The sequence below is a fragment of the Scardinius erythrophthalmus genome (genome assembly GCF_964197995.2).
Source record: "Scardinius erythrophthalmus genome assembly, chromosome: 4".
Lineage (NCBI taxonomy): Eukaryota > Metazoa > Chordata > Actinopteri > Cypriniformes > Leuciscidae > Scardinius > Scardinius erythrophthalmus.
The window spans coordinates 11,226,243-11,241,352 of NC_138224.1; the positions used below are offsets into that span (position 1 = coordinate 11,226,243).

General features: G+C 38.6%; 1 protein-coding gene across 1 annotated transcript in view; it reads right to left on the reverse strand.

Annotated features, from left to right (window-relative positions):
- Positions 1–1,410: 1,410 nt before the first annotated feature.
- nell2b (neural EGFL like 2b) overlaps positions 1,411–15,110 on the reverse strand; it is a gene marked incomplete at its 5' end in the record, with an annotated part of 43,921 nt that continues 30,221 nt past the window's right edge. The window contains 5 exons of the mRNA XM_081364511.1: positions 1,411–2,134; positions 7,190–7,417; positions 10,195–10,371; positions 10,463–10,656; positions 10,837–10,977. Coding sequence (XP_081220637.1) covers positions 2,093–2,134; positions 7,190–7,417; positions 10,195–10,371; positions 10,463–10,656; positions 10,837–10,977 — 782 coding nt within the window. The 3' untranslated portion in view covers positions 1,411–2,092. The remainder of the gene's footprint in view (positions 2,135–7,189; positions 7,418–10,194; positions 10,372–10,462; positions 10,657–10,836; positions 10,978–15,110) is intronic.

The window sequence follows — 15,110 nt, forward strand, 5'->3', positions numbered from 1 at the left end:
TAAATAATCAATAAAATTACTAAAAATGTAAATTAACATTAAAAACACACATTGTAAAAAATCTGTAATTTTTACAAAATAAAACTGGCAGCTGTGGTTGCCAGAATAATTTTGTAAAAATACAGTAAAAATGTAAACATATTTTACTGTGTTTTACTATTAGAGGGGTTTTTCCTCTATATATAGTATGAGAACTTTGTTAACTAATTAACAGCTTTTTAAATGTCACATTTTTAGTCTTTTACAGTTAAAATTCTAATCGTTTTTTTGCAGTGCATAAACATTTTTTTTTAGCCTAACATCAACTTTCCAAAAGTATTTCATACCAAGCACACAAATGCCGAATCTATAAATAGCTACACATTTAGACCTGTACTTCCTGAAGAGAAAACACAAAGACATACCCAAACCCATATGTCCACACAAGCAAGCACACACTATGGGTCAAATAGAGGTTGGCACATAGAGCTGAGGGCTGGCACAGCCACATCAGATCTGCAGTATGGTCACTAATCTGTGGGATCAGTAAAATCACGGAAATGAGAGCCATCACACTGCAGTAATCTCCTGCGTCGGGGAAACTGTGTGTGAGTGTGAAAGAGAGAAGGATGATGTGAGATGAAAGAGGATGAGAGAGGCTGTAGAGGCCGGTAAACAGTAGCAGCCATGATCAACCAACTATTTAAACCATGTATAATTGCATAGGATTAATGGCATTGAAATAAACCCAAGTTCAGCCTGCGTGTGAAGAGTCCAGACACCAGTTTGATGAAAAGAGGCTAGAAGGCTGGAAAAGGAAAAGATACATGGAAGATGACAATGAATCAGCAAGAATGGAAACAAATGGACAAAATAATGATGCAAAAAAGAAAATATCATTATTCTGATTTTATCATTGTCTATTTTGAGCTCATGTTCTTTTTTTTTTGCAGCCTGAGATATCCCAAAGCCAGTTTAATATCTCAAAAATATACTTACAGTCAAGATTTATCTTGTCTAGTCTTATCGTGAAAGATTCATCTGTGCATGTTATTCCAAAGAGAAAATGCTTGTCTTTGTAATCTGTAATCTTTAATCAAAATTGAATCAAACTCAAAATAAAAAAAAATACTTAAAATGGTAAAATGGATTGCAGTTCATATTGACTGTAACATTAAAAATATCAGGTTGATACTTCGACAAATCCTATTATTCTTGATTGTAAACAAAATGTCAAATTGATATGCATCAAACACCCTCTATAAAACATATTTTATGTCGTCTGTTGAGGGTCTCAGAGACCTCGGGTGTAAAACATGAATGGCCGCAAAAAATTTCAAAAAAGGTTTTCTGTCATACACTTATTTTTGATTTATATTGTGTTTTTGTTTAAATAAATAGAAAGGACAACAATGCATCTGGATATTTTTTACATGGAAACCTTTTATTTCACCATGACACAATAGTGCACCGAGCCATTGAAGGAAACAAAGCATCAATTTGACAAAAGGTGCAACATAAAACACCAAAGTAATGACAGATTTCAAAAGACGTGAGAAACAAACACATTAAATAAACTATTCACAACATCAAGATCATATTTCCCCCTGAAAGGGAGCGGAACTACCATTAATACAGAAAGAAGTAAACACTGGTAATACCTGTAGGTCATTTACAAAGGGGTTTTACCATGGCTGCAGTCTGCTGAACCCATCAAGCACAAAACACTGCAATCAACGAGAAGTTAACCTTTATTTTCAACGTGGTTTTGAAACCTGAAAATTGAATGGAATTCGCAACGGTTGATCTCTGTATCTGAATATTACATCATGGTTTCCAAATGATAATTGATGTACGACAAATAAACACTTTATCAAATGCATCAAGCAAATCTGAAACACCGCTTAAAGCTAAACCGATTCAGGTGTCTGATGGTTGCTTTCATTTTTTTTTGTTATATTGTTTATGTTATAATACACATGAAGATTTGGTATAAAATGATCTTCCGAAAGGGATGAAACCGAGAGCTGAGACAAAGAGGGGGGCAAAGAAAAACGGACAAAAGGAGAGAGAGAAAAGGAAAAGTACTCAGACATTTTGCCTTTGAATAGGACTAGAGGCACAAAGGGTCCACAGAGCAACAGATGTGACCATTCTGTGGAGAAAAAGAGAGGGAGGTAGGGAAGGAAAAGGAAGAGAGACATTAGTCAAAAAAGAAAAGCAGCCAATGTGACACTCACTCAACCACTTCCATACTGCATGTGCGTAAAGCATCAGTACAGCCTCTCACTCTCTCACAATTCATCTTTCAGCTCAAACGATGCTGATGACCTTGGCCAGTCATATAAGGTGCTTTAATAAGTAGATGAATTCTCTCCTGTCCATGAGCACAGTTCTTTATTCGCGCATTCATCTCTGCTCGCTCCTCGGCGAGGCAAATCTCACAGTACCCGGGACCGTTTTCTGTGTGCTCAGCTGGATTGTCCATGTTTCTTAGCCATCTATCTTTAAATCAGACTTATCCCATCATTTAGAGAGGAGTACAAATGTCTGAGACCACTAGTTGAAAGTACATCTATTTTAATTATTTTTTTAAATTATAATAATAAATTAAGTTAATAATGTATAAATATATTTTCATTATAATATATATTTTATAATGAAAAAATATATATTTATTATTATATTTTCAGCATCATTTAAGTGAAAATTTGAACTGAAAAATGAACACAAATTCAGAATTTCTTAGTATTTGGGCTAGGCGAGTTTTTGCTCCATAAACTTCCTAAGTTTGTATAAAAGATGATCCAAAGAGCATATTGAGCTTAAATTGAAAAAAACATCTGACTGTCTGTAAAAAAACAAAGAGGAAGAAAAAAGATTGGTGTCACAAATTTACTTATCTGATTAGTGACCTAGAAAAGGTAAAGAAAAAAAAAAAAAAAAAAAAAAAAAAAAACCATATACATAAACCATATACATTCCCTTTCGAGGGGAACGAGACGCTGCGTCAGTTGATGCAATGGGGACGCGTCCCGCAGGACCCGGTGTCTGAGGCACGTGTACCAACTAGCCAATCAGTGGTGAAGCAGTGATGATGTCGCAAGATGCTCCCCAGCATATAAAAATGGCACCTGAAAACAAGTCATAATTTTCAATGTCTTAAGGAAGCCGCTTGTCTGTGTGCTGTGTGAAGATTGCAGTGCGTGAAAGAGAAGGCAATATGGCAAGCAAACAGTTTAAACGCTGTGTCCATCCATGCCTGCGTTTCATAACACCTGGTCATGATATGTGTGTTTTCTGTCTAAAAGTGGAGCATGCACGTTCAGCTCTCCGCTCTCGGCTGGAGCTCTTCGTGTGTGAAGAGCGTCAAACCGCTGAGCCTCGAGGCTCGAGCTCTGCGCAGCTGCCAGCCGTGGGGATCTCAGACCAAACTGCTTGAGGAGCGTGCAAGTTCCCCTCACTTCTCCCCCTAGCACTGCTGTCCTCATGCCTGAAGCGGAAGCCCACTCGACGGCTTCTTCCGTGGAACATGAGGACTTATTGCTCGCTTATGATTCTGACAATATAGAAAGCGTGGAGTCAGCAGAGTCAGATACAGTGCTATGCAAAAGTTTAGACACCCATGCTAAAGTTGACTAAAAAGAGGAATAAAAAATCATCTTTTGGAAATTGAACTTAATGCCTTAATTAAAAAAATTAGGAAAAATCCAACCTTTAAGGACACCAATTTTCTCTGTGAATGAATAATGTATCGTAAATAAATAAATGTTCTTCCTTAAAATACAGGGTGCATAAGTCTGGACACCCCTATGTTAAATTCCCATAGAGGCAGGCTGATTTTTATTTTTAAAGGCCAGTTACTTCATGGATCCAGGATACTATGCATCCTGATAAAGTTCCCTTAGCCTTTGGAATTAAAATAGCCCCACATCATCACATAGCCTTCACCATATCTAGAGATTGGCATGGAGTATTTTCCATAAGATCATCTCTCAATGCAAATCAAACCAGCTATTAGGCTAACTGAAATAAAACCATGCCAATCTCTAGCTATTTTAATTCCAAAGGCAAGGGAACTTTATCAGGATGCATAGTATCCTGGATCCATGAAGTAACTGGCCTTTAAAAATAAAAATCAGCCTGCCTCTATGGGAATTTAACATAGGGGTGTCCAGACTTATGCACCCTGTATTTTAAGGAAGAACATTTATTTATTTACGATACATTATTCATTCACAGAGAAAATTGGTGTCCTTAAAGGTTGGATTTTTCCTAATTTTTTTAATTAAGGCATTAAGTTCAATTTCCAAAAGATGATTTTTTATTCCTCTTTTTAGTCAACTTTAGCATGGGTGTCTAAACTTATGCATAGCACTGTATTTATAAAAGATCCTTTTCCAGCTCCATGTAGCAAAATGCCGAATACAATGAGCTAATGGAGCTTATGACTCGTGCTACAGCCAGACTGAGCTTGGAATGGTCCGGCTTGAAGCGTGAGATCGCAGGCAGCCTCCTATGAGCGATATCTGCAAAGTCATAAGTGCACTGCTACGGTGAGCCTTCCATTTCACACTGAGGTGTCAGGTTCGTGTGAACATCTATACTCTGCTCGCATGGCCCATTCTGCTTCAAATTATTCGAATGCAGAGGGGCTGAGTGTGTGGGGTTATGGGAGGACGCCTCGGGTGGAGAGGAATTTAGCGAATTACCTTTCTCCGGGCACATCCTCATCGTTGAAGGCTCCCGTTTTGCCCTCTAAGCCATGTCAGATGACATTCGAGGTTGGTTGGCGACTGGTCAGATTGGCGGAGCTTTGCATATTATGACAAAATTGCAAGTTTACCAGGCAGATCTGCTTAAGGACCTTTGGGAAATTTATTTCTCACCAGGTGCAGGCTCCTCCTAGACCGTCTGAGCCCTCGCCAGGAACGAGTTTGTGGAGAGATGAGCGGAAGGGCAAGTGTGGCTCCGAGGAGGGGTGAGCAGAGGCGCCGTAATAGGAGCAAGCCGCACTCAGATCAAAAGGCTTTAAATACGTCAGGAAAAGAGGAGAATGCTTAAGTGGGATTCGGCTATTTGAGCCTTTGTCCCGTTTCTCATTCTTTTCTTCTTCTAGTTCCTTTCGGCCACCTTTGAGGAGGGTGCTGGGGTACAATAATTCTGTTTTAGAGGAGACTAAAATCTCCTCCCTCCCCCTTTGAGGAGGGCCTGGGGTACAGTATGTTGCTTTTTGAGAAGGGTAAAACAATGTCTTGTTTTAGAGGGAAATAATCTCCTTCCTCCACCTCTGAGGAGGGTGCTGGGGTACAATTCTGCTTTAAGAGGAGAACAAAGTTTTCCTCCCTTCCCCTTTGAGGAGGGTTCGTGGGTGCAGCGAACCTTTTTTCATCGGTGCATCAGCCATGATTGGCTAGTTGGTACACGTGCCTCAGACACAGGGTCCTGTGGGACGCGTCCCCATTGTGTCAGCTGATGCAGCGCCTCGTTCCCCTCTCAGGGAACCACGGTTACATGTGTAACCTGAGACGTTCTTTACATCATTAAGTGTATGTGGTTTAAATTATGTTTATTTCCAGTCTTAAATTAGATTCCAGATTTAAATTAGATTCCAAATCTCAGATTTTTCAATGTGGTCTGAGAAATTTGGATCTCACTGTTAGTGTTTTAAAAATATTTAAATGCACCAAAACAATATAATCAAAGCCTTGACTGGGCACACAACCAAAAGCATTTGCCTTTGACTGAATTGGCATTCAAATGTTTAAAAGTAAATTAGCCAGATGTCCATGAAACCCTTAGAGGGCCCGTGGAAGCTGTGTTCATTTTATATGAATGGATCCAGTTTAAAGTCGGCATAAAACAGAGGTTGCGATAGCCTTTTCTTCCTTATTGTGACATATATATGAGTCAAATGGATATGTTGGTATTCTTCTCGAACAAGAAAAAATTTAGTGTGGGACTTGATTTGGTAACACTTTATTTTAAGGTGACTTAGTTACACAATACTACAAGACATGTTACTTACAGAAAATGATGCATAATTAACCCTAAACCAAACCCTAATCCTAACTGTTACTCTGTAGTAAGTACGTTAATTTTATTTGAGTAAGTACAACATACCTAAGTCATCTTAAAATAAAAATGGTTTGGTTTAGCATGGTTAAAACCAGACCATTCTCAGTAGTAACTGAGTTATGGTCTGGCAAAGCTTCATTAATAACTCATTTCCAAAGGGGCGTCACCAACGGATGTCGCTCAAATGCCTCTGGGCGCAACTGGATAGACCTAAAACCAATCAGAGCGATCGTCATCGTGTAAAGCCATATGCTGCGTCCCAATTCGCCTAAGTTACACTACGCCATAAAAGTATGTACTCTTTTTGTGAAGAAAAGGTATTTACTTTTGAATGTGTAGCAAAAAAGTAGGCAAGCTTTGGGACATATTACTTCGTCATCTTTATCGGACGGATCTGTCGCGTGCATCCTGTAAACTGCCCTGTCAATCATCTTGTCACAGTTAAAATCCTCTATTAAATCTAATTTAATTTCCTACCGTTTCGGAGAGAAATGTAGTAGCACGTTCGTCTGCCAGTGGATCTTTCATGGAGACTGTCCTCATGTGTTTGCAATTTGTATATAATAATGCATTTAAAAGTTGGTGCGCTTCACCAACGGACGTCGCTCAAATGCATCTGGGCGCAATTGGATAGACCTAAAACCAATCAGAGCGATCGTCATTGTGTAAAGCCCGCCCCAACGTTTCTGATTGGTGCCGCGATTTCGCCGGATTTGAAATGGGCTTGAATGAGCTCTTTGCCAGACTACTTGCAGAGCAAATCTAAATTTGCCAGAAGTTGACTGGGTTTTCCCAGGCTAGGTTTGGTTTGCTATTGCTGTGATATAATGTGAGTGACATGATGTCCCGCTCTCACGCCAGTCAACACATCATCAGAGAAGAGATGTTGTTACATTACAAGAGGAAGGGAACGTTATTTTGATTAAAGATCACGAGGGTACATGTATTAAAAATAATAATAATGATGTGCATGGATAAATCATAAAAAAACAAGAATTGTCAATTTTGATTTAATACTAACTTTAGACATAGCGACAACCACAGGGTTTTATGTCTTAATATTAAAACACTCAATAAAGTGCTCGACCTTGGTGAATGTGAGTCTGTGGGTGGTTATGTAAGTGTCAAGTACCTTGCACTGGCAGAGGGAACACTCCGTGCCGTGTTTGGTCCAAGCGGAGCCGCTGAAGCGAGTGATTCCGTATTCATCCACGCAGGTCTTGGTGATGTCATTCCGAACGGTATCGGCCAGGCAGGGGTCTGTGACGCAGCGCGGACAGCACTCGCCCTCAGGAACCACTGTAAACTCGCAGTCAGAGACCGGTGCGCATGATATCGGCCAGCAGTCCACTTCACCCCCCTGAGAAACACACAGACGGAGACATATTTCATTCCCACACTGAAAAGAATCAATATTTTTGCAATTCCGTTCAGTGACGCTAGTGGCACATAAATTACACACTTCCGCTTTACCACGCTGCAAATCACAAATACTATGTGTGCTCACTGATCCAGAGAGGAGCGTGTAATGAAGGATCGATACGACATTCCTAGGTCAGCGCTGGTTTAATATAGTCACACACACATGGCTATCTCCATTCTGTATTCTTTAAAACCTTGTTTAACATCTGTTAGAGTTAGACTGCAGGTGATGTGTCAAGATATATCAATGCTTTGTCCTTGCACCTGTGGGAAAAAAATCCACAAAGGACCAAAGTGATGGAGTACTTTGAATGCCAAATATTAAAGTGTGTGAAAGTCACTCCGGTCAAACACTGCATGTTAAGTTTAAGGCAGACTCTAGTCTATCCAGAGAGCATTCATTCACTATACACAAAAATTCACTCACTTTTTTTGATAGAGGCATCACCTGCAACCCCCAGTTGGCGGTTCAGCTAATTTATTGAGTTCTTATGTTCAACTCAGTTACTCAATGTCTGGTGAGTAAATAATAATGGTCAGTAAATAATGACTTACATTTTTAATTGAAGTCAGACTATTCAGATGATACTTTTTTGGTTTTGAATCATGAAATTAATTGATATTATTTTAAGTTTATCTGTACATTAATCATTCTCGTTTTGTATTTCAGAGAAGATAAAAACTCATGCAGGTTCATTTTTCGGCAAACTGATTGCTGAAAGTATTTTTCAGATTACATCCTGAATCAGACCGAGCAGCTAACATAGACCTTGAATACAAGAGGAATGCAGATATTTCTCTGAATCTCTCTCTCTCTCTTTCTCTCTCCCCTCCTGGAGTTTTCCGTTCCGGAAACATTCTTTGTTCTTTCACTCCTCGCACTTCTGTATCCTTAAAATACAAAGCATTCTTCCTGCCTAATTCTCTCTTTTTCTGTGTCTCTTCCTCTCTTTCAAGTTATGTGTTCCTTTAACTTCACAGGGAACAAGAAAAAAAAACTGATGAGAACCAGGATTCGAAGTGTAAAGGGGGTTGAAAATGACTAAAAGAAAACGCTGACTGAAAGAGAATGTGATAACTGTGTAAGAACAACATAAAAGAGACAAACAAAAACCAGCTGTACTGAAAGCTAATGAAATTTCAATACGGCCATGCAAAACTGTCTCTGTTTGATCATGTTCCTCTCTCAAAGCTGGTTTAATGGACACAGATTACGCTTGTGTAGGATTAAAAAGGGTTTTCAATTGAAAGTCAGTTATTGAGCAATTAATCCAGAGCCTGCATGGCTTTAGCATTAGCCTTCCGTCTGTCCACTACTGTCCAGAAGTCTTTAACAGAATTCATTACAGACCTACAAGTTTAGCAGTCCTAAACCCTGAGGAAAAAGCTTCATTCTCTGTGTACCATAAACCTTCTCTGACAGAGAAAAAGTGAGCTGGGAGCCTGGCATGTCACAAAAATCTCTGACAAGTTTAGGAGCCCTGTTTGAGCCCATTGCCAGTTCAGCAAATACTATTAAGGATTTTCACTAGAGAGAAAGATGGAGCCGGACTTTATAATTCGATTCTTTTCAGAGTGCAAAAATTTTTGCATAAAGAAAGAAAAAATTGCAGGAAGGACAAACACCAGAGGGACTGAAAACTGCATTGCTCAAGGTTTGGCGCAAGACTTCCTGACTGAGATATTGCAGAGAGTTCCACTGTGAACAGCAGTTTCTCTGTGTAATAGATCTGAATCTAATCCACAGAGAACAGCATGACAGAGGAGTTTATCCTGTGCATTGTGCATTTGTGAATGCATACTGTTTTCTAAAGACAACATTTCACACATTTGCATCATATTCAATCCCTCAAGTCGTTAAAATGCTAGTCAAGGTTTCTTGAAAAAAGGTTTCTATTCAGTTTGATGTGATCATTTTCCAACCCTCACTCTGACACTTAGACTGCTTTCACCACCGTATTTGAAGACTATTATCTCTGTTATGATTGGCTAATCTCCTCACATGCAAAGTTCACAGTTTTCATCCATCTGGCTGAATACTAAACAACTTTTTATAATAAAAATGTGGCTGGCCATAGTGCTTTTATTTCACTGATGGTAAAAGTCTTCCAAAAACTCCAAAAATATTTTCTAAACGGTTTCCAAAAACATTAAAAATGTTCTACTACTACTGTAACTAATTATTATTCTTATTAAATAATAATATAATTATACGTAATGTGCAATTAATATAATACAATCCAAAAGTCTGAGAAAATGTAAAATGTAGAACAAAGCAAAAGTATGATACAAAAGATTTAGGAATGTTTAAATATATTATTTTCAATATTTAATAAATATTAATATGTTTAAATAATACATATTTATTATAAAATATATATGACATTTACCACGTTAACAAATTTAATAGCTGCTACTAAAATACACAAGATGCTCTTTGGAACATTCTCAGATCAAGCTGTATGAACCATCAGGTTTTATTATCAGATTCCATAATTTATACTGTAATTTTTTTTTATTTTTTTTTATTAGAAAAGAATGCACAATTCAAGCATTTTCACTAGTGGCCTGTATTTGGACAGTGTATATCTCTAAATGCTGAGATATTTCAAAATTTGTTTTGAAAGAATCTTTTCTAATGTTCTTCAGCAATAGTTCTTTCTGACACTGACCATATCATATATAAATACTGGAATTTCACATGCTGTCACTCACCATACACTGGCACTGCTGGCAGTTTTCCACCCAGGTTTCTCCATTACTGTATGCTAGCAGACCGTTCTGATGCAAACACTGAGAACTCAGGCGAGGATCGCATTCAGGACAGCACAACACATCCACCGTGGGATTCTCACAATCACACACCATCCGCCTGCACATCACCAACCCCGACTAAAACAGGAGAGAAAGACAGAGACCGAGTAAAAAAACTCATTTCTCAGTTTTCCTTTGACTGCAGCTCCCATCGGTCCCTTTGGCTCACCTGACAAGAGCAGACCGAGCACCTGTCGTCCTCCAGCACCCAGATCTGCCCGTTGTGTTTCACCTTCCCGTCGTGGGCGCAGTCTCCCGTGCAGTTCCTACCGTGCGGACAGCGGCAGTCGTAACCTCCGTCCACGTTAAAGCACACGGTGTCGTTGGCACAGCTGTGCCTCCCCGTCTCACATTCATCAATGTCTACCGACAAGAAACAGACACAATATAAGTCACTGGTTAAATCCAAGGGGTCAAGGCTTAGCTGGTTAGCACGGCCCAGTTAGCCCCTGTTAGTAGATGTCGTAATTACAACCATGCTGAAGGGGAAATGCATGTTTCTCTATTGACTTCCATTCAAATGTTTCATTAGAAATAAGTTACCTTCACATGACTCTCCATTGGCTGAGAACATTCCGTTGTCATGGTATCCGTCACGACACTCGCAGTGGTACCAGCCAGGTAGGTTGACGCAAGTGGCTCGACTGTCACACTCCACAAACCCATCGAGGCATTCGTCGATGTCTTAGGTGACAAGGTGGAGACATGCATGAGGAAACCCAAGAAATATATGGAAAAAAGCACAGTGTCACTTCTCTGTTGTTTTTAACATTGACAATAAGAAGAAGTGCTTTTTTGAGCATCAAATCAGCATATTAGAATGATTTCTGAAGGATCATGTGACACTGAAGACTGGAGTAATAATGCTGAAAAATCCAGCAAAGGAATAATAAAAATGTATTTGAACAAACAAAGAAACAAAGAAACAAAAACTGCCATAAAGTGCATATTCAGTTTTGTATTATGCTGTCTCCACAACCTTTTCAAATTCCTAAATGAATGCAAATCTTCATATTTGATGTTTGTCCTCACACCAAACACAAAGTAAGTAAGACAAATAGAGCTTTTGCCATGGTCGTCTTGAAAGGAGCGTATCCAACAGCTGTTGATAATTATTCTCTTCAGCATCTATTCAACTTCCAGTCCTTGTCCTTGGATTACACTCTCACAGAAAGATACAAAGAGCGTCACACAGACCCAGTCAGTTCAATGACAACTTCAAGCAGAATGGGTTAGAAATGATTTTGTGACTTTAACCCTAGGCTAGATTGTACTTCACCTCACCCATCTCATCATTAGATTGCTAAGGGGGAATTACATTGTGTTGTATTTCAATGCCATTTTTAATGTCTGAAATACAGGCAAGGCTGAGTAGAGGGGTTAAACGAAAGCTGAAGAATACTTTGGGTTTGTGGGTATGTCTGAGAGAGACATTTTTTTATGTAGCCTTGAGAGTCATTGTGAAAGAGCATAGAATATGAGAAACAGCCTAAAGGACCTTGTGAATTAGGTTTGCAAGTGTTGCTTGTAGTATCGCATGGGCTGAGAAATATTTAAAGGGATAGTTCACCCTCAAAAAATGTCAATTATGACATTATTCCCCTTAAGTTGATCTAAAGCTGTTTGACTTCATATCGAACACAAAAATAGACGTTTAGCAGAATGTTCATGCTGCTCTCTTCTACACAAGTAAACAGAGACCAGGGGCTGTCAAGTTACAAAATTAACATTAAAAAAGGCATAAATCAACCAATAAAAACAGTCAATGCAGCTCATGTACAATATTTAAAGTGTTCTGAAGCCAAATGATAACTTCTGAGAGAAAAATACACTAATACTCAAAAATGTGGGGTCTGTAAGAATTTTCCTCCTATGCTCACCAAGACTGTGTTTCTCAAAATTACATTGCAAGTAATATTGTGAATATTATTAAAATTTAAAATACCATTTCTTCTATTGAAATATATTTTAAAATGTAATTTATTCTCAACTGACTATTCATCATCACTCCAGTCTTCAGTGTCACATGATACTTCAGAAATCATTATAATATGCAGATTTGCTGCCCAAGAAACATTTCTCATTATAATTTAATGGAAACTGTGATACATTTATTTCAGGATTCTTTGATAAATAGAAAGTTAAATAGAACAGCATTTATTTGAAATAGAAATCTTTTGTAACATAATAATTGTCTTCACTTTCACTTAAATGTAATTTTCAAATATTGCGCATTAGACTGCATCAGAGCAGGCTTAACATTGTGAACATTCGAATGTGAACATATTCTAATATGTACGACAGAACATTCTTTTTTGACTAAACTGTCCTTTTTATTCTGAGGAACATTCTGAGGAACATTTCATCAGAAAAAGGTCTGATATGAAACATTTTCCATGCAAGAGTTATCAACATCTCGCTTCTAAGATTGCTTCACTTTTGTCAAGATTTCACACAAAATACCGTCTCCATTAAAAACAGAGAATGGCGAAAATAACACAAACAATACTGAATAATACATAGATGTAGGCAGTGCTGATGACATTTATTCATTTTCTTCCTTGAGCACAAACACACAGTGCACTCATCTCTCTCAGAGGAATGGCTGGCATTTGTGCTGTCAGAAAGCAGTCGCAAGTATTGATTGACTGTGTATTCACGGGTAAACCCCCAGGGTTCCCGCTGTCCTGCAGCCCTGCCACTAATTTGTCACGGAATGTCACAAGTCGACGGCACAGTACATAGTCTCCCATCTCATTTGCTCCATCTTCAGCATTTGGGATTCCTCATACGCTTCCATTTGTGTGCATTGGTGAGTTGTGCTCTAGCAAAAACCAAGGACGCAGTTTCTTTTAGAGGGGACCTATTCAAAGTCTTGATTTTGTTTTTGGGTCTACTAGAATAGGTTTTCATGCTTGAATGTAAAAAAAACACCTGATTTTACATTATTGCAGCACCTCTCTTCCCAGTCTGTCAGTAACGCCTTGTTTAATTCCTGTCTCTATAGGCCCTGACATGTTGAACGTCGACCGGTCCAATTTTTATGGTGTGTTCAACACCGTTGGCACTAGTTGGACATCGTCAGGGGTATTTTGGCCAAATGAGCATGAATCAAAAGTAACCGTTGGCATCAGCTCCACCAGTGCGAGAGAGAGAACTCTGATTGGCTGTTCAGTTTAGCGACCGAGTCGGTGCACGAGAATAAAGCATTCTAATGCTCAAATATTTTCATAACAATATGAGCCACCTGGAATGAAGACAGGGATCAGCTTGATATATATATATACAGTATATACAACCTATAATCCCATGAGGACGGTAATAGTTATGGGTCCACAGTGGTATCCTCAAGCCAATTTCATCAGGGACGATTCTTCAAACGGTAAGTCATCAATCCACTTAGTCCCTGAACATCTTGGCTGTTCCCATCCCAGCTATCTCCTTCATCTGCCCTGCTCTCGTTCCCACCCCCTTCCCTTCATCCTCCCCCTCCATCCTCACACTAATGAACAGATTCACACCCACTGCTGGGTCTCGCTGGGGAGCTCGGCACTGTAAAAGGGCCTCGGTGCAAACGAGGGAGTCGAAGTGCGTTGTGTGCATGAAAGCCTGGTCCCATTCTCAAACAAAGTCTTTTTTTTTTCTTTTTTTTTTGAACGGGAAGTTCAAAAGCAAACCTTTTCTTAATGAGAATACAGACAGCAGATCCTCAGAGTTTCCCAAACAAAAGCAGAGATTCAGAGGAAAGTCTTATCTTTAAAGTCGAAGTGAATTACTGTTCGCAACCCATTTTACTGGTGATGGTGACATATTTCAGAGTGAAACAGATATTCAATGAGACTCAAAGTTTTGGAATAACATGACGAAACAATAGGACCTGGAAAGAGCATTTAGAAACTTTATTTTATACACTGTCAAAAAAAAGTTGCTGCCTTAAATTTTTAAAGTACAATCAACTTGGATGTTTCAGTAATTTCAACTTAAATGACATTAAAATGACTTACAAATTATTTGAATCTTGGATAACTTATAAAAAGAGTTAGGTTAAAGCAATGTAAAAATATATGTTGTCATAACTTATTGATCATTAAAAGCAACAATATAATATATCCTATATAGATGATGAAATGTTTTATTGTACATTCAAATTTATAATAAAATGTATAAAATAATATAAAGATATGATCACATTATCACAAATTAAAACATATTATCATTCATTTACATTATATTATTACATTATGTATAATATTATACATTAGTTGCGCAGTGTTAATCTGGATAAAACTAGAGGTCTGTGTTGCACAGCAAGGGAAGACGTTCAACAGCTAAACTCTAATTATCTCCACCTCATTAGACATGATGAGTAACGACTTGGAATACATGAACCCAATGAAGCAGACATAAGCAGAGCACTTAAATAAACATGGAGAAGTTTTTTATCGGAGGACAGAACCGGCAGCTGTTTTGAATCTCTTTGTACACACAATTCTACGCTCCTCCCTGTAGGCCTTTCTCACTAGAGCTTCTGAAGATATTCTCATTAAAATTTGATAGGAGTAGGGCTCCATTCTAGCTTAATATTAAGGGTAAACACTTCTCAAGACTCCCATCCTGGTGCAAAGATACATTTAAGGTGTTCAGTGACACAATGCAGCCATTTTATCTGCAAGTTGAATGTGCTTACATCCCCTTGCTGTACACCCATCACATAAAGAATTAACAAGTAGCCTGCAGAAACGTCTTGATTAAGAAGAAAGACCCTGAGCCCAGGGCGTTTAACCCCTGAGGACCTACTGTAATTGGGTTTCCTTTAT